At 38.7% G+C, this 19,606-nt stretch overlaps 1 protein-coding gene across 1 annotated transcript in view; it reads right to left on the bottom strand.

Annotated features, from left to right (window-relative positions):
- Positions 1–1,295: 1,295 nt before the first annotated feature.
- tbc1d10ab (TBC1 domain family, member 10Ab) overlaps positions 1,296–19,606 on the bottom strand; it is a 66,285-nt gene continuing 47,974 nt past the window's right edge. The window contains exons 7-9 of the mRNA XM_043715666.1: positions 13,960–14,149; positions 10,975–11,129; positions 1,296–3,352 (exon numbers count right to left, since the gene is read on the bottom strand). Of these exons, the coding sequence (XP_043571601.1) occupies positions 2,864–3,352; positions 10,975–11,129; positions 13,960–14,149 (834 nt within the window). The 3' untranslated portion in view covers positions 1,296–2,863. The remainder of the gene's footprint in view (positions 3,353–10,974; positions 11,130–13,959; positions 14,150–19,606) is intronic.

Raw genomic sequence — 19,606 nt, 5'->3', positions numbered from 1 at the left:
TAATGGTGATTCTCATTCAAATACAGACGATTTGATGGGGGGAAAATACAGAAAGGATTTGAGGTACTATGCAAGAACTACAGAAAAAGCTGGCATCCAAGTTTAATGGGTAATAGCAAAAGTCTTTATTTCAAAAGGGAATGGAGCATAAAAATAGGAAGGTCTTGCTAAAAATATACAAAGCATTGTAGGACTACACAGAATATTGGCACTGGAATCAATTAATAAAACAATTAGGTTGACTCCAAGTATGGAGGGATTTTCTTATGGAGGAGAGGTTAAGTAGGTTGTGTTTATACTTAGTAAAGAAGAACAAGACTACCTTATTGAAATGCTGGGGACATGATAAGGTTGATGCAAAGAGCTGTTTCCACAATGGGGAGAGTCCAGGACGAGAAGATATAATCTCAGATTAAGTGATCACTCATTTAAGACAAAGATGAGGAGAAATATTTTCTATCAGAAGAGAATAATCTGTGAATTCTCTACCACAGAGAGCAGTCAAAGCTTGGTCATTCAGTATATTTCAGGCTGAGAGATTTTTAAGCGAGAAAGGGAATCAGAGAGATAAAGCAGGAAAGTGGGGTTGAAGATTTTCAGATCAACCATAATCTCATTGCATGGCAGAGTTGAATCAATGGGCTGAATGACCTACTGCTTCGATGTTCTATGGAGGAATGTTTTGATTACTAATATAGTACTGAGAAAGAGATCATTGTGGTTATAGAATTAAAATAGGCAAGCTTTGGTTATTGTCAGGATAGATGTGTTTAAAACATAGCTCAAGTTTAAAAAGAAAAACAGGTAACAGGGTTCACGAAGCAACCAGGAAGGTGGATGGGCTGAGAGCTAAATGGCAACGTTTCTGGTAGGAGTAAAAAAGAATGGCATTTGTTCTTTCATTGATGACACAGTGGAAGTACAAATTCAGATTTAAGACAGATGAGATGGCAATCAGAATTGGGCAAAGCTGGGTGTTTCACATATATGCATATGCCGCAAAATGTAGTGGGTTTTTTTTCTGTAAGGATACAGATAAGATTTGTGTGAAAGTAGGTAATAAGGAATCTTCTGGAGGTGATTTCTATGGTAATGACACTGTTGGACTTTTATTTTACACGACAGGAAGTCATTTCAAACTATCTACATGTTTGGCGTTGGGCAACTAAAAGGTGTTTTCTTTTTAACCCAAAAAAGACTAGACTCACTACCAACTAACCACCCTAGTTCACTAAACTATTGGATGTCAGTAACCTAGAGAAAAACAAACAAAACAGAACTAATAAAGCAAAACAGGCTTTCCAGAATATTTTATTGATTTTGTTATGGATCCATGGCAAGAGCAAGATAATACGTGTAGCTTAGATGAACTTATTAAATGTAGCAATTTGTAGATAAATAATCTAATTATGTTAAGTTTAAAAGTACATACACTATATAGCCACATGGAATTTGCCATTATTCAATACGCTCCAAGTATTTTCATCGTAGATTGCACATAAAACAAATTGACAAATAGTTTCTGATTCTTCAAATACAAAAAAGTATGTTAGACCAGACAGTTTAACTTTGTTTGCACATCTATATTTGGCTGTTTTATTAGTCTCAAGGAATGTGGAGCAAACACCAAAATTAGACTTTATATTATGTTATAATCTTATATTCTTCATTATATGCAAGGACAGAAAATTGAGTTTAATCTATGAGTTTATATAGCACTTAAATACCTTCGCAACTGCTGCAAATCCATTGTGCATTGATAATTTTGTAGAAAAATAGCTGGATTATACAAGAACAGCACTTAATTCTGGTTCTTAGTCAGTTTATCAAGAGAATTTACAAAACCTCTTGTAAAACAGCTTAAATTTACATCCCTCAAGATTAAGGAAAAGTGCTAATTCATTTGGACGATACATTGTTTTTCTATGGTGTCATGGTTAACTACCCTGCTTACTACTGTGTGTGTGCACGGCATTAACATTGCCTGCAAAACATTTACTAAATGGGCATATTTAATCTCCATTTCTTCAACTGTAATTTCTGTACATAGAAGAAATGTTATGAATATTAAATGAATATACAAGTAGAGTGTTTTAAATCATACAAACATATGGCAGCACATCCTCTATCCTAAGCCAAAACCCTGACTCAATTCCCCACCACGTATAGACATTAAATTAATTCAAATAATTCTAATGAACACATGTCAAATTCTCAGCAATAGCTTAATAATGGTCTCTTCCTTTCTACTGCAATTCACTGTTACTTCAAAATAGAAATGGGAACAGAGAAACATCTGACCAAAGAATAATAAAAACAAAATGCCCTATAAATATCATTAATCTTAACTTGGAATGAAAACCAAGAAGAAATATCTTTACAATACTAGCAACTCCATACAAGACATTGTTTACTGAAAAATATTGCAAAAATATTTACATTTTCCTCAAAAAAATTTACTCTGCTGATGACAGCTAACAGTTCATTCAATTAGAGTTTTGTGTTGAACTCAGTAAAGGTGAACATATGAAGCAGATTCTTCCTAACTAGTTTCACTAGCTGATTAAATTATGTCCCTGGTTTTGGCTATTCTTTGAATTGCTTAACCACACAAATCAACAGTGAAAATAACTCAAAACTTCTAAACTTGTACCAATTTCTCATGTTTCAAGTCACTGTGTTAAGTCATGAAAGAATCACCATATCTTGTCAACTGCATTAAGTACGTACATATACTATCAATGGCCCCATCTTGCCATGCAATGTCAGTTCTCTTACGGAATGATGATTCGAATGTGAAATGAAACGTTGCCCCCCCCACCCCTCCCTGCACCACACCCACCGGGTGCTGGAATGATTCATCTCATAAGTATGTGTCCTGTTCTGTTTCTTCCGAGCTGAGACTTTGTTCAGACTGCTGTAGTTGAGTGTCCTTTTTCAGCATCGATTGATTTAGCTCCTTTGCAAACTCTACTGGTTGGGTAACATTTTGTTCATCTTTTAAAATTCTATTGGTCTCATCAGCGGTAGATCCATTTGCCACTGTTTCTACTTTTCCTGTCTTTTTCTCCTGTTTCTTCTTTTCTCTCTTTTGTTCTTTTGACATTTTCTTATCCTTTTTCTTCTTGGAATTGCTACCTGAATCAGGAGACACTGGCGGGGAGTGTACCACGATGGATGGCATCTGCACCAAGGCTTTTTGAGAATGAGGCTCAGCCTCATTGATTGCTTTAGCGCCGTGCAATCTAGGAGGAGGCTGGTATTTGAGGTCACCATGCGTATCCTTCCACTTCTTCAGCTGAATTAAATGTTCTTTTTCAACCTCCCTTTCAGTGATAGGAAGTTCAATTATCTGTTTTAAAAAAGTATATAAAAAGGCATTTTATTCATTTCCATATATTCTTTTTATATTGACCAGATTACTAGGAATGTTCCCGTGTCCCCACGTCTTTTGGGTAAAACATTAAACAAAGCCCTCAACTGCACTCGGGTGGACAGTAAAAAGCCATTGTACTAACTCAAAGAACAGCTGGCATCATCTGGCTAATATTTATCCCGAAAATTATCACCAGACTGAATGGTGAAAGTCAAAATATTTTGTACAAAGTTAATCTTGCTTCTATTGTGTGGTTAGCATTTAACTGAAATCTATAGTTTAAGTTGTGAAGTTCCCAGCCTTAAGCTGGGAATAGAAAGCGGGCTACACCACTAGTGCTTCATGCGGAGGCTAAACATCTGAAAACGAACCCTTCTGCTCAGCAAGCAAACCTACATCCAGAACCTCAACCTCAGCTACAAATCTTCTCAAAACTCACTAGCTTTTTTTTCCCTTTAAGCTCTACCACTCAATTAAGTCTGAATGTTGTCTAGACCTTGTTGTTTCATGTGGCAGATTGCTTTGCTATCCAAGGAGTTGTGAATGAAACTAAATGTTAGCAATTATCAGCAAATATTCCCACTTCTGATTCTCCCCCCCCCCCCCCGTGTGGTGGAGCAGATGTTGGGGCAGGTGGTGGGAGAGTTGGGAGTTGCAGAGAGAAAAAGTCATTACTGCAGTTAAAAAGGTGATTCATGTTGGATGCTGCCCTGAGGAACACCTGGGCTGACATGACTGACATCCAATAAGCAATGGATTCTGGATTAGAGGTACTGGAAAAGCACAGCAATTCAGGCAGCATCCGAGGAGCAGTAAAATCGATGTTTCGGGCAAAAGCCCTTCATCAGGAATACCTGAAGGGCTTTTGCCCGAAACGTCGATTTTACTGCTCTTCGGATGCTGCTTGAATTGCTGTGCTTTTCCAGTACCTCTAATCCAGAATCTGGTTTCCAGCATCTGCAGTCATTGTTTTTACCTTCCAATAACCAAATCACTTTCCTTTGCACAAGTTATGTCTACATCCAGAGTGAACTTCCCTCCGACTGGTCATGTCCTTGTATAGGATCTGTGCAGAGTGTAGTTAATTGCAGTTTGAATCACATGTAGTTACAATTATATATAATAAAGGTGAGGGATGATTGGTGACTGTGCCTGAGTAATGAGAGTTTCTTAGGAAAAGAAAACAAAATGTTACAATCCATCATGACTGAACATAACCTCGTTAGCACTGTGGATCGAGATGGTTCCCTTCATCCCCTAGCCCAGTTTCTGAAGACTGAGATGAGTAGAAAGCTGGGCTCAAACTGTCAGGTCTTACATTGCACCCAAAGGATGCACTTTGCTGCCGTCAGAAAGAATAGATCCATAACAGAAGGATAAGTTCCCCACCTGTTCAAACTGGCTTGAGGAAGCTTTATTCAGTAAAAGGCTTCTGTAAGGCTCAATTCTAATCAGATCATTAACAAATACTGAACAAATGTCTTGTGTTGTTTTGAGGCATCATGGATTAATCTAGCTTTGCCTGGATGCATTAGGCTAGAAGCAAGTTACTCCCAACCTAACGCCAGGATATTGTTTAAAATCATAAAAGTCTGAACAAGATAAAATCCACAGAAATTAGGGTTTTTTTGCATTAAAGTGACTAAATGATTTCAGAATGGTATGTCACCAGCATTTTGTGCATTAAGATTTGCCAGATTTTCTAGACAGTGGCCAAGTGCCGCTCACATTGTTCTCTATTTAAAAATACTCCCATTTTCTTTGTGAATGCAACAGGAATTAGTTCTCCCTGCTGCAGCAAGGATCCATCAACAAATCAAGTAAGAAGGCCTAACAGTAAGTTGCAATTCCAGTGAAGCCACACCCCTTTTGATATCACAAGGTCTATTTTAAGATCAATGACAGGTGGTAAGTAGTTTTAATCTGGTCTTTTATCCACTTGTAATTCAAATTTCAATATCTCTTTTCTGTGCATCAGTCCTGGCACCAAGGGCTAAATCCAAGCAACCCATTACCTTTACACTTGGCAAGACAATCCCGAAATAAATCAGTGTACAAAATCAGGGTAAATCTGGGGCAAAATGCCCAATTTTAGACACCTTCAGGTCCCAGCAGGACCACTGGTAAAGTGGCCCTTTGAAATCAAACATGCACTACACATTCCAAATTCAAAAACAAGTCAGATCCATGAAAACTGCTGTGTCCTGCAACTCTCAGAAGTGACAAAGCTCAGTGCTCACTGCTTTTGGGACCACAAGATCTGGGTCCACAATGCTGTCAACATCATGGTCAAGTCAGGGAAAGCATTCCACAGAACTCATTATGGGAAAACTGTGGTAGGATGCATGTTACTTACAGTATGGATAGTGAATAATTTCAATGGAAATATGTTTTACATTCATACTTCACTCATTAGCAACAGTAAACAAGACAACACATTCATCAACAATATACATTCATAAGATGTATCTAAACAATGTCTTTTGAATGACTTTTGAATGTCTAGATCAAAAGTTAAACTGCTACCAAGATTAAAGGAAAATGGTTGTAGCTGTATACTTCCTTCCTGACCCATTCTCCCACTTTCTGCAGTTTCAGATTTAAGCCCAGTTTTCTATCATTTGTAGTTAGAGCATCAGTGGCTTTTCCTTATGTCTGTCACTGCCTACCTATTCACACATACTTGTTTCTTTAATTTCATTGTACTCGACCGATGGGGCCTTAATGATCTTTGTGTGTATTTCAACAATGTATATTGAGTAGCATGCTAACAGCTAAGTGATGGAAAGAAGAATGAAGATATTACATCAAACGAAACCACTTCACTGGCAATTAAGTTTCACCTCATTTCCTTACATTATAATCCTTTTGTTCATGAGGCTTTGTATTTTTTTTCAAATTGATCTTGCAAATTTGTACTGTCTTAATCTACCCCTTATTTTAATTTGAGGATTTGCCTTAACATTTCCATATTCATTGTTTGATTACATTTGCTTCCTCATTTGTACTTAATAACCAAATCTACTCCCCAACCCTAGTTTCAACCATACCTGGACTAGGTGTGTCCACAACTATAGATTTCATAATCAGAGTGTGTTTTGGAATGCTGTACATCTACTTGTTTTACATGTTTAGCACGCATTCCTCAGTAAAACTGACAAATGCCCTCTATATAACAACTTAGAATTCAATCCAAAATTAAGGAAAATATTTGATAAAAATATTTGGTGGGCGGCACAGTGGCAAGCACTGCTGCCTCACAGTGCCAGAGACCCGGGTTCAATTCCTGCCTCAGGCGACTGACTGTGTGGAGTTTGCACGTTCTCCCAGTGTCTGCGTGGGTTTCCTCCGGGTGCTCCGGTTTCCTCCCACAGTCCAAAGATGTGCAGGGTCAGGTGAATTGGCCATACTAAATTGCCCGTAGTGTTAGGTAAGGGGTAAATGTAGGGGTATGGGTGGGTTTCGCTTCGGCGGGTCGGTGTGGACTTGTTGGGCCGAAGGGCCTGTTTCCACACTGTAATCTAATCTAATCTAATCTAAAAAAGGTGTTCTTCCAAGACTTCTACAAATGAGTTTCAGTTTAATTGTCAAAAATACTGGTGAGCACTTCACACTGACATGGGCATGTGTTACAAAGCAGTGATGCATCAGCTAGCTTGTTCAGCTATAACTGATAGGAGGCATTTCATATTAAACCTATGGGGCCATGATTATTTTTGGATATGTTTCAACTACCATGGCAACAATGTCTTTCTATGCTAATGTGCACAGTTAACATACAAGCCCCAAGTAGTAGGACGAGGCAAGAGTTGACCTTTTGAGGACTGAATTTCTCAGATTTTAAGCATGAGCATCAGTTGTACCATTTTAAGAACCAAAATAGACACCTCCAACAAACAACAACTTTGCATGGCGCATTTCATGCAGTTAGGGATTCCATAGCAACTCAGACTTATCAAACGAAATAAAAAGGAGACATTAAGGCAGGTAAAATGAGGTGGGTTCTTTTTTTAAGGAAAAATCTTAAACTTAGAGGTTGAGTGAGGGCAATCAATTGCTTGCTACCTAAACGGTGAAGGCATGGACACTAATAATGGAGCAAACATTTTCTAGAACTGCAGTGATGCAGTTATCTCAAAGGTAAATGGGTTAAAGGAGATTTCAGACATTTAGATGGTTGGGTTGCAGGGCAAATTTGTCAGAAGGTATAAATTGAGTGAGTGCCAACGTAGGTCAGTGAGTAAAGGGATAATGGGTAAATTCTTTCATATTTTACTCTGCATTCAAGTTTGCTTTTAACAGAAAAAAGTCAAATTTAACAGAAACTGTCTACAGCAGCATCCATTAACAGCTCTTTGAAAGATAATGACATCACAAGTGCTTTCTACAAGCTATAAAGGAGGGTTAAAACCATTTCCTTTGCTGATTACATAAGAATAATTTCTGAACGACTGAAATAAACTGAAGAATGTTGTAACCTCATCCATTGCAGAAGTCTTTGGCTGTTAACTTCCAAATATTTTGGTACAACAGCTTGAAATACTTTATTTTACAGCACCTTTAACATTGAATAAACAGCATCAGACAATTCAACCAAGCCAGTGTTCTAAAGACATGAACTGCAGAATAACAATGGTCTTAAAAAATGGATTAAGTGATTGTGGGAATGAAAAACTCTACAAATGCAAACCATGTTATTCTTAAGTAATGTTTAGGCAAAGTGGAACTCAAAAACATTCCTCAGGGAATGTAGGCCACCCGGATTCACTGCTATCAAGTAATCTTTACCTTCTCCAACTACTAAGCAGAATTAAAGTGTGTACTTCAGTAAAACACTAGGAGCAGTGGCTCAGTGGTTAGCACTGTTACCTCACAGCACCAGGGACCCGTGTTCAATTCCAGCCTCGGGCGTCTCTCTGTGTGAAGTTTGCACATTCTCCCAGTGTCTGCATGGGTTTCGTCTGGGTGCCCCGGTTTCCTCCCACAATCCAAATTTGCGCAGGTTAGGTGAATTGGCTATGCTAAATTGCCCACAGAGATGTGCAGGTTAAGTGCATTAGTCAGGAATAAACGTAGGGTAATGGGGAACAAGTTTGGGTGAGATACTCTTGAGCGTCGAGGTGGACTTTTTGGGCCAAAGGACCTGTTTCCACACTGTAGGGAATCTATGATGGCTCTATGAAAACATATTCAGATATTTGGATTTACTTTAATTTTTGCAATCAGTCAGGCATTTGTTTTTGCAAATCATCAAGATGGTGTGATAGTAGTAATGTCATTCGTGTAGTAATCCAGAGACGCAGACTAATGCTCTTGAGAGAAGAGTTCAAATTCCACCACAGCAGCTGGGAGAATTTAAATCCAATTAATACATTATAAAACTATGTCCATATTTTAAATCTTAGTAATGGTGACCATCAACTATCATTAGAAACTCCTTCTTGAGAGAAGGAAATCTGCTATCCTTTCCTCACCTGGCCTGTGTTGGAATCCAGAATCTACAGCTGACACTTGTGCCCTCTGAAATGGCTGAACAAGATATTCAAGGGCAATTATGAATGGGACTGACTCAGTTGATTTACAGGGTCATGAATTCAATGAGCTGAAATGGTCTCTGATGAAATAATAGATTTCTTTCCAACCCCCATTCTCACGTATTGCTGCATAGACATCAACTTCCACATGTATATTGACAACATTATCTCTTAGCCGCTCTATTGCCTCACTTGTTAAGCTGTTTGCATTATTTTTCCCCCAAACAAATAGACGGAAGTGTGAAACTATTGTCTTGGGTCTTCACCACAAACCTTTTTCTAACCACCAATTCCACCACGCATTATGAACATCTTAGAACATAGATGTATAGCACAGTACAGGCTCTTCAGCCCTCAATGTTGTGCACCCTTTATCCTACTCCAAAATTGATTTACCCTACATACCCTTCATTGTACTAATTTCCATGTGCCTATCCAAGGGTCACTTAATTGTCCCTAATATCTCTGACTCTACCACCACTGCTGGCAATGCATTCCATGCAGCTATCACTGTGTAAAGAACCTACCTCTGATATCTCCCCTAAATTACCTTAAATTTATGCCCCCTTGTGACAGACAATTCTAACATGGAAAAAAAGTCTCTGGCTATCCACTCTATCTTTACCTCTCATCATCTTGTACACCTCTCATCCTTCTTCACTCCAATGAGAAAAGCCCTAGCTCCCTCAACCTTTCTTCATAAGACATGCCCTCCAGTCCAGGTGGCATCCTGGTAAATCTCCTCTGCACCCTCTCTAATGCTTCCACATCTTTCCTATAAATAAGGAGACCAGAGCAAACACAATATTCCAAGCGTAGTCTAACCAAGACTCTATACAGCTGTAGCATAACCTCACGGCCCTTAAACTCAAACCCCCTGCGAATGAAAGCCAACACACCATATGCTTTCCTTTACAACCCGATTGACCTGGGTGGCAACTTTGAGGGACCTATGGACATGGACTGCCAAGATCCCTCTATTCCTCCACACTGCCAATAATCCTGCCTTTAACCCTGTGTTCTGCATTAAAATTCGACCTTCCAAAGCAAACAACTTCACACTTTTCCAGGTTGAACTCCATCTGCTACTTATCAGCCTAGTTCTGCATCCTGTCAATGTCTCGCTACAACCTACAACAGCCCTTCACAGTATCCACAACTCCACCAACCTTTGTATCATCGGCAAACTTACTAACCCACCCTTCCACTTCCTCAACCAAGTCTTTTATAAAAATCACAAAGACCAGAATCAATCCCTGTGGTATCCCTACTGGTCACTACAACTAGAGGGCATAGATTTAGAGTGAGGGGGAAAAGATATAAAAGGGACCACGGGGACAACTTTGTCCATGCAGAGGGTGGTACATGTATGGAATGAGCTGCCAGAGGAAATGGGGGAGGCTGGTAAAATTGCAACAATTCATCTACCTTTTAATAGGAAGGGCTTAGAAGGATATGGGCCAAGTGCTGGCAAATAGGACTAGATTAGATTGGGATATCTGGTTGGCATGGACGAGTTGGACCAAAGGATCGGTTTCTGTGCTGTATGACTCTATGATTGCTATGTCCTCTTCATAGAATTACCTGCTTCTTGCTCTATGTTATCAGCTGAAGCCTTCACTCATGCTTTTGTTGGCTCCAGAAAAGATCTATTCCAATGGTCTTTTGAGCCTCCCATTTTGCATTACTCTCTTTCTCCTTTTCAGATTGCTCCTTAATTCTTTGATCAAGCTTATTTACTGTTGTCTCTCCCAACACCTACATGTTAATTTTGTTCATTCTTGATCATTCATTGTGATTTGCCCTTGGGATGCCTCAATACATTTAACATGTTAGATAAATACAACCTCTTGTAATGCAACTGGTCAAGTTTGATCAATGTCTTTCCCCATTCCAGGGTCAGATAACGGTCTAAAATTAGTCTATAGCAGCTACGTCAATCTTTCCTTTCTCACATCTGATGGGAGCAAAAATTGAGAGAGACTGTCTAGCATGGATCATCAGAATGATATTCTATCATCTTACAATCAGATAGAAAGACAATAATTTTGACTGGATTCATACCTCTCGTACGAGAAAGCCATCTTGCATATATCTGGGATCAATGCTCCGAAGTTTTTCCATGGTCTCATACTGACCCTGACATTTTTTCAATTTTTCTGATGAGCCAAGTGTATACTTCAACAGAATGAGACCAACACGGAATATTATCTTTACACCTGGGTAAACAAAAATGGAAAATCAAATAGCAACTAGCGACATTAACAAGCATCAGAAACAACATTAAAATTAAGCAAAATTTGAGCAAACAATCTGCTCCTGTTCTGGGGAGCTACTGAATCAAACAAAGCAAGGAATAAATTGCTACTTTAGAACAGCAGGCTACATTTCATTTTTAACAAAAGGCAATTTCATTTTTTGCTTTCCACCAATGTTTGCTCCTCAGAACACAAAGCATAAAAACTACTGCTGCAATTTTTTAAAAATGAAAAATAGTTTTGCAGTCCTCAAATAGAAGGAAACTATCTTTACAAATATTTATCCAGCTGACAAACGATTCAAGCATGTGCATAAGAGACTAAAGAATTATATTCTTAGAATAAATAGCAAAGGAAAGTGACTAGTGAATGCTGGCAAGGCAAAATTCAATTTATAGTCAAAATTTCCAAAAGAACATATACATGTTTAATGTAACAAAATAACATGACAAAATGATCTCATTTTGATCTTTTACAGTTTTATTTTTGAAAAACTATCTACCAGATGGTATGAACTATGACAAAATGGCGATAGATTTTATTTTATCCAGGAGTTTATATAGCTCATTCTGAATTAATTTGCGATTGCAATGTTTGGGAAACATTCTTGAACAAACAAACATTGTGACTTATGCCATTAAAAAGGTAAATACTGACAAGTAATAAATGTTGACCTCAGATGATATCCATAATCTCATGAATGAATATTTTAAAAAGTTAGTTATAACTGTTATTAAAATTAGCATATTTGATAATCATATTGTTCAAAGCAATGAATGTGACAAATGGAAAGAATACGCTTCAAGTTTTGTGGAGAAAGTGAGGTCTGCAGATGCTGGAGATCAAGCTTCAAGTTTTGTGCACTGTTCATCATTAGCATTCTTAGCCAGTTATACCATGGTTAATTACAGGAGAAAGCAGTCCCAAGGATACATCTTGGGTCAGTCTCAGAGGTACACTACAACTGCAGTAATTACATTTACTATTTCCCACATCAGATATCCAGTGAAACCGTGGATTTAGTGCCAGTTAGGAGCAACTCCTCCCATGGGGCCTACAGTCTCTAAATTGAAATGACGTTGCATAAACTCATTTCACTTGTGCTAGTAACCTCAAAAAGCAAGACAACACATGGGCACCTGTGTACGCAACATGGAACATAGAAAGAATAGCACTGTCATTTAGGACACGAGATGCACTTCACAAGACATGTTATTGAGTGACGAAAGAATGTGGGACAGTATTGATGACTAGAGAGAGCAGTTCCTAATTTTAGATAAAAACACAAATATCACTGGTAAAGATGCATAGCAAAAGCTACATGCCTAAGCATAACATTCTCATGTTATGTCAGTTAACATAGAAGATAGGAGCAGAGGTGGTCATTCAGGCCTTCAAGCCTGCTCTGCCATTCAACTCAACAGCTTAATCCTGCTTTCTGCCCATAACAGTTGATCCCATTCACCCCAAGTGCAATATCAAGCCACTGCTTGAACACATTCAATGTTTTGGCATCAACTACTTCCTGTAGTAATGAATTCCACAGGCTCACTACTCGTTGGTTGAAGAAATGTATCCTCATCTGTCTTAAATTATCTACCCTGAATCAGACTGTGAACCCAAGTTCTGGACATACCCACTATCGGGAACATCCCCCCCTGCGTTTACCCTGTCTAGTCCTCTTAGAATTTTAAACATCTCTATTAAATGCCCCCTCATTTATCTGAACTCCAGCAAAAACAATCCTAATCCAGTCAGTCAATCTCTCCCAGACCTGCCATCCCAAGAAATAGCCTGGTAAATCTTTGCTGCGCTCTCTGAGAGCAAGAGCATCCTTCCTCAGAAGAGGAGACCAAAACTGCACACTATATTCTAGCCGTGGCCTCACCAAGGCACTGTACTCAAAACCTCTTGCAATGAAAGCCAACATACCATTTGCCTTCTTTACTGCCTGCTGTGGCTACTTGCTCAACTTCAGCACAAGGACACCCAGAGCCCACTGCACACTCCTAATTTACATTCATTCGGGTAGTAATCTACTTTTTGTTTTTGCTTCCAAAGTGAATAATATTTATCCAAATTATCTGCCACTGATTTGCCCTCTCCTCCAGCCTGTCCAGATCAAGATGAAGGATCTCCGCATCCTCATCACAATTCATTCTCCCACTCAACTTGGTATCATCTGCAAACTTTGAGATGTTACATCTTGTTCCCTCATCCAAATCATTTTATATATATTGTGAATAGCTGGGGCCACAGCACCTACCCCTGTGGCACCCCACTAGTTACTGCCTGCCAATTTGAAAAGGACCCATTAATTCCTCCTCTTTGCTTCCTCTCTACCAACCAGTTTTCTATCAATCTCAGAGGAGAAAGTGAGGTCTGCAGATGCTGGAGATCAAAGTTGAAACTTTATTGCTGGAACAGCACAGCAGGTCAGGCAGCATCCAGGGAACAGGAGATTCGACGTTTCGGGCACAGGCCCTTCTCCATTCCTGAAGAAGGGCCTGTGCCCGAAACGTCGAATCTCCTGTTCCCTGGATGCTGCCTGACCTGCTGTGCTGTTCCAGCAATAAAGTTTCAACTTCTATCAATCTCAATACACTTCCTCCCACCCCCCTTAATCTTGCACAATAATCTCAGTTACCCTCTGATGTGCACTTCATAGCAAACAGGCCATTTGCAAATTACTGGTCATTTCTTGCAAGCTTGTATTTAGGCATCTGCTATAGATCAGATGGCAGATGCTGGTGTTAATATATAGCTAATAATACAAACACAGATGATGTACCTTCACAGAAGAACATGTCCCAAATTCTCAACACAGATACCCACGGCAAAGTTCTTGAAAATGCACACATGAACCACTCCGTCATGTACAGGATGGGGTCAATTTTGTACTTGTTAAGGTGTTTATGTGCCACTGGTGAAACCTTACGCAACAAGGCAAAAAAGATCTCCCCATCCAACTGGATTGCTTCCTGAAGAATAAATCAGAGTCATGAAAATATGCCAATATCTGTTGATAAAGTTCAGCTTGAAGCTATTTTAGACTAACTAACCCCATAACATTTAATAGGGTTGCACAAAAGGAAAATCAATTTTTGAAATAAATGTTAATTCTGTGCTGAATTTACAGTGTATTTGGTAAAACAGCAGTCATAGATGCAGGTCAGGTTTATCCTGAACTGGATGTTTTGGTTAGATCCACAATAAAACTTTAATGATAATTAGTAGCACAAATAAGGGTAGTAAAAGCAATTAAAATTAATAATAGGAAGCATTTATTGGTCAGCCACGACCCAGTGCAGTAACATATCTTATAAATCAGAAGAGAGTCGGCTCAATCCTTAACTCATTCTAACTAAATAAAGGTATTAAACTTGACTTCAGTATCACACATTATAGGAAAGCAGAATTTCAGCTGAAAGCTGCTTCAGCAATAAGCTCATGCATGATTCCCATTTTATAATCTAATTAGCCGAAAACAGTAATGCATGAAGTGTAGTCACTGGCTGAAAAGAGCCAACAACACTTACGGAATTGCTCAATATATAAGTGGTGTCAGAAAATGGGCAGAAAAGAACATAAATCTGGTCGAATTATACAGAAGTAATGATGTTGAATGGAATAAATTACAATCAAGATAATCTGTATAAAACTTATGTAATGATACTAGGTATACAAAATATGCATGTATATTTAACCTTTTCCAGCACAAAATGTAGTTTGTCACCTTACTACAGAAACACAATTAGGTACACTTGTTGTTCTGCAGGGTGAGAAACATGCAAAACAAACATGCAATCCTGTGATTTAATTGAGATAAAATTCAATAAATGACAGTTTGTTAAAGAGAACCCAAAGCAAAGTGGCATTTTCTTGAACTAATAAGGTGTAAAATATGGTAATTATCCGTGGAAGTTAGAAATATCTAAGATACTCGACATCCAGACAACTAAATATGGAACTTCATTTACAGAGCTTTATTTGCAACCCAGGCAGTGTTCTGGATTCATACAAAAGGACTCCTACACAATGATATTACTGTACATAACTTGAACTGAAGAAAGTTTTGGCCACAGAGGCAAGAATAGCACTGTCAAAGTGCGAAAGGAAATTAAGCTCCCTCACAAATGGAAAATAGAAAACTGAGAAGCTGCCAAAATAGGAGATAAAGGCAACTGTGTTCAGGAAGTAGATTTGAGAGACTTGGTCTAAACTGAACAGTAAAACCTTGTGATGGAGCACAAAATGTTCAAAATCTAGGTGTTTGTACACACAAGTTTAAAGGTTGAATTTTGTCCTTTGTGGCAAGCTTCTCTGCAAGTTGCCACTTTGGGGAGATATACGGAAAGAATCCAAGTTGTACTCAGTTGGCAAATTGTGCATATTTTATTAATAACTTTGAAAATAACACTGAAAATGTAAACATGCAAATCAATATTATGAAAAGTGTTCAACACAAACAAATTAAAAGCAGGATTAGGCCACTCAGACCCTCAAGCCATCTCCACTATCCATTAAGGGTGAGAGTCATGGAGATGACAGCATGGAAACAGATCCTTCCATCCAACTCGTCTTTGCCGATCAGATATTCTAAAATCAATCTAGTTCCTTTTGCAGCATTTAGCCTATATCCCTCTAAACCCTTCCTATTCTTCCACCCATCCAAATGTCTTTTAAAGGTTGTAATTGTACTAACCCCCCACCACTTGCTCTGGCAGCTCATTCCATAAACAATACTCTCTGTGAAAAAGTTACCCCTTAGATCGCTTAAATTTGTTCTCCTCTCGCCTTATACCCATGCCCTCTAGCTTTGGACTCCACCACCCAGGCAAAAGACATTGTCTATTTACCCTATCCATGCCCTGATGATTTTATAAACTTCTACAAAGTCACCCTCAGCTTCTGATGCTCAAAGGAAAGTAGCCCCAGCCTATTCAGCATCTCCCTACATCTCAAGCCCTCCAAACTTGGCAACATTCTTGTAAATCTTTTCTAAACTCTTTCAAGTTTAACAAATCCTTCCTATAGCGCAGAGATATGAAGTGAACACAGTATTCCACAAGTGACCTAACCAGTGTCCTGTTCAGCCACATGACCTCCCAACTCCCATACTAAATGCAATAAAGGCATTTATCAATAAAGGCAAGTATACCAAATGCCTATCCTACCTACCTGCAACTCCACTTTTAAGAAACTATGAACTTGCAGTCCAAGGTCTTTGTTCAGCAACACTCCCTAGAACTTTAAGTGGATATGTTCCACCCTGATTTGCTGTTCCAAAATGCAGCACCTCACATTTACCTAAATTAAACTCCAGCTGCCATTGGCCTATCTGATCAAGATCCTGTTGTACTGTGAGGTAATCTCCTTCACTGTCCACTATACCTCCAATTTTGGGGTCATTTGCAAACTTATTAACTATACCTATGTTCACATTTATATAAATTATGAAACGCAGTGGACCCAACGCCAATCCTTGTGGCACATCGCTGGTCACAGGCCTCCAGTCTGAAAAGCAACCCTCCACCACCACCCTCTGTCACTCAAGTGGCTAGTTCTGCCTTCCATGTGATCTAACCTTGCTAACCAGTCTACCATGAGGAACCCTTATCAAATGCCTTACTGAAGTCCACATAGATCACATCCACTACTCTGCCCTCAATCCTTTGTTACTTCTTCAAAACACTCAATCAAGTGAGACATGATTTCCCATGCACAAAGCCATGCTGAGTATCTCTAAGTCTGTCCTTGCCTTTCTAAGTACATGTAAATCCTGTCCCTCAGGATTCCCTCCAGAATGCCCACCACTGATGTCAGGCTCACTGGTCCAGAGTTCGCTGCCTTAGTTCCCAAGACTAGGTCAAGTTTTGCACCTTCCCAAATAGGTACGTCCACATGCTGAAGCAGAACATTTTCTTGGACACTTGACAAATTTCTCTTCATCTTAGCCCTTAACATTGCCACAAGAGTGTGACTGATCTGGTAATTTACTCAATATAACTTTCCTATCCTTGAAAACCTGTCACATCCTTGCTCATCAAGATTCACCAACTGCCTTAAAAGTATTTCTGTCTCCCTCCCTTTTTGAATAATGAAGTCCCAGTCACTTTTTTTAAAAATCTAATGTAACTGACACTGAATCCAAAAAAGTTTGGAAAACTGAAACCAATGCACAAACACACTCACTATTCATTTACTTTAAGACCCTAAGATGATCTCCATCTTGGGGAATTGTCTGTCTGCAGCACTAACCAGTACCACTTCTCTGGTACTATTTTCCATTTTCTAATTTCCAAACTCACTTTCTTCAGGACCAACACTCACTTTGACAACTCCTCTTTTCAAGTATTTATAGAAACTCTTACTAGATTTTTTCCATTTTTCTGGCTAACTTTCTCATGTCTCCTTAAATTCTGTGTTTTGGAGTCACTCTTTGTTGCTTTTTATATTTGATTCAGTCTTCTCACCTGGCACCCTCTTTGTGTAATGATATGCTTTTTCTTTATAACCCTTCATCGTTTTTAATTTAATCAGCTGGGTTTTCCTCTGAACTTTTCTTTCTTGTTAGAATGTAAAAACTAATGTTCTGAAATAAAAGGTAAAGTAGCCATTGTTCCAGATGACCATCAGGTTGTCCTCTCATTAAAGAAACATGGCTGGTGGTGGTTAACCCAAGGGTCACCATATTTCAGGTGAGGGGACAGGTTGAGAGGAAAGTCCTCAGACTGTGCAGAATCAAATCCATACTGTTGCCATCATTTTGTATCAGAAACTAGCTCTCAATTGAGTTGACCTCCCATTCTGAACTACCCCCTAAATGTCTGCCACTGTAGATCTACTGAGCTATCCCATAACCTAACTTGACAGCTCGATTTAGCTAGATCTGCTTTCATACCTTCATAATGTCCTTATCATTGTCAAAACCAAAAGAAGCCATGTTTGAAGGATTTAGTTTGTTAAAAAATGCCTTAATGATTCTTCAATAAACTAAATTTGAAATTGGTGAGGTGTACAAAAATTGTGCTATTTCGTAAAAAAAAAACACAAGACCCTATGCAATACCTATACCTAAACCACACCGCTCCATTTTACAAATGACGCAAAATAAGAAAACTCAGTCAACAAGTGCATTTTTAAATATTTGTAAAGTCAAACAGGAGATGGCTGGCAGCAACCAGATCTTGCACTTACGACTTGAGCATATAACCGCGCCACACCTAAATGCCTTACAATTCCAAATATGTTCCATCCATGAGGTTTAAGATTTTTCTGATTTGAAACGGTGTCTTCAATTTAAGATAAACTGGAGTGGAGCGTGGCCTGCTCTGATCTACACATCACAACAAACCTGGATAGTTTGATTGCTAGACATTTTGAGGGGGCGGGGTGGAACGGTCAGATTGTTTTACTGGAAAGGTGGTGCAAGCTACTTACCCTTGCAAATTATGCCAACAATGTATATGCCAGCTTATGGAAAATCAATCTCCATCATAGAAAACAGCTGAGACTTTAGAGTTATGCTTTAAAGCTGCCCATTAAGTTCCAAGATAAAGGTTTTGTGATCTCATAGATAACTACTCAGCATTTCTACTGGTATACAAGACCCATGAGATTCATACTGCAATGGGGATGGGCTTTTCCAGCAAAGGAGCCAAGTTACCCCTAAAAAGTTTCAATCACATGCAATATGCCAGGATCCCAGGCAGGGAGATCAACTATATGCAGCAAGACAACAGTTCAACATGCAGGGGTTGGCAGCTTGCACTTTAATTGAAAACACCCAATTCATCAGGAATTACAACAAGGCTGGAAGATTCACCTTGCTTGTGCTTTGGGAAGACAAAAATCTTAGAATCGTCTTTCTCAGTATTAAAATTTCCCAGGCTGAGACAAAAAAAGGACAGAAGTAAACCTTGTGAATTAAGTCACCTTGGATTCTGATGTAACACAGTAAAATGTATTTGAACTCTTTTTGTCTGTGCTAAAAAAAACATCTATTTTATGGTTTAACAGTGTAAGTTGCTTACAAAAACAAATATTTAGTACTTAGAGTCTTTGACCCTTTATTACATTGGAAGTGCAAAATGTAATATCGTATATCGCCATCTTTAGAGCTAACTGCAAGTTCGAATTTTGTTTTTACAAGGATATTGGTCTCTGTAAAGACTAACACTTAATATTCTAAAAAAACTGCGTTAAAAGGAATATTGTACAATTATATTAACACTCATTCAGCCAAACATAGTGAATAACCTAGAAATAAGTCTAGGTTATTCACTATCATTGCATGTAAAGATGAAACTGCAGCACTGTTGTTTCCACAGTTTGGTTCTACCACACATTCCCATTAAGAACTCAAAATGCTGCAACTACAGTTGACAGTCCTGACTTTAGCCATTTCTAATGCTTAGAATGTCTTCTTGATAGGT

Source organism: Chiloscyllium plagiosum, chromosome 25 (genome assembly GCF_004010195.1).
Source record: "Chiloscyllium plagiosum isolate BGI_BamShark_2017 chromosome 25, ASM401019v2, whole genome shotgun sequence".
Classification (NCBI taxonomy): domain Eukaryota; kingdom Metazoa; phylum Chordata; class Chondrichthyes; order Orectolobiformes; family Hemiscylliidae; genus Chiloscyllium; species Chiloscyllium plagiosum.
The sequence above is the reverse complement of the archived record's forward strand: the minus strand, read 5'-3'. Positions and strand labels throughout refer to the sequence as shown.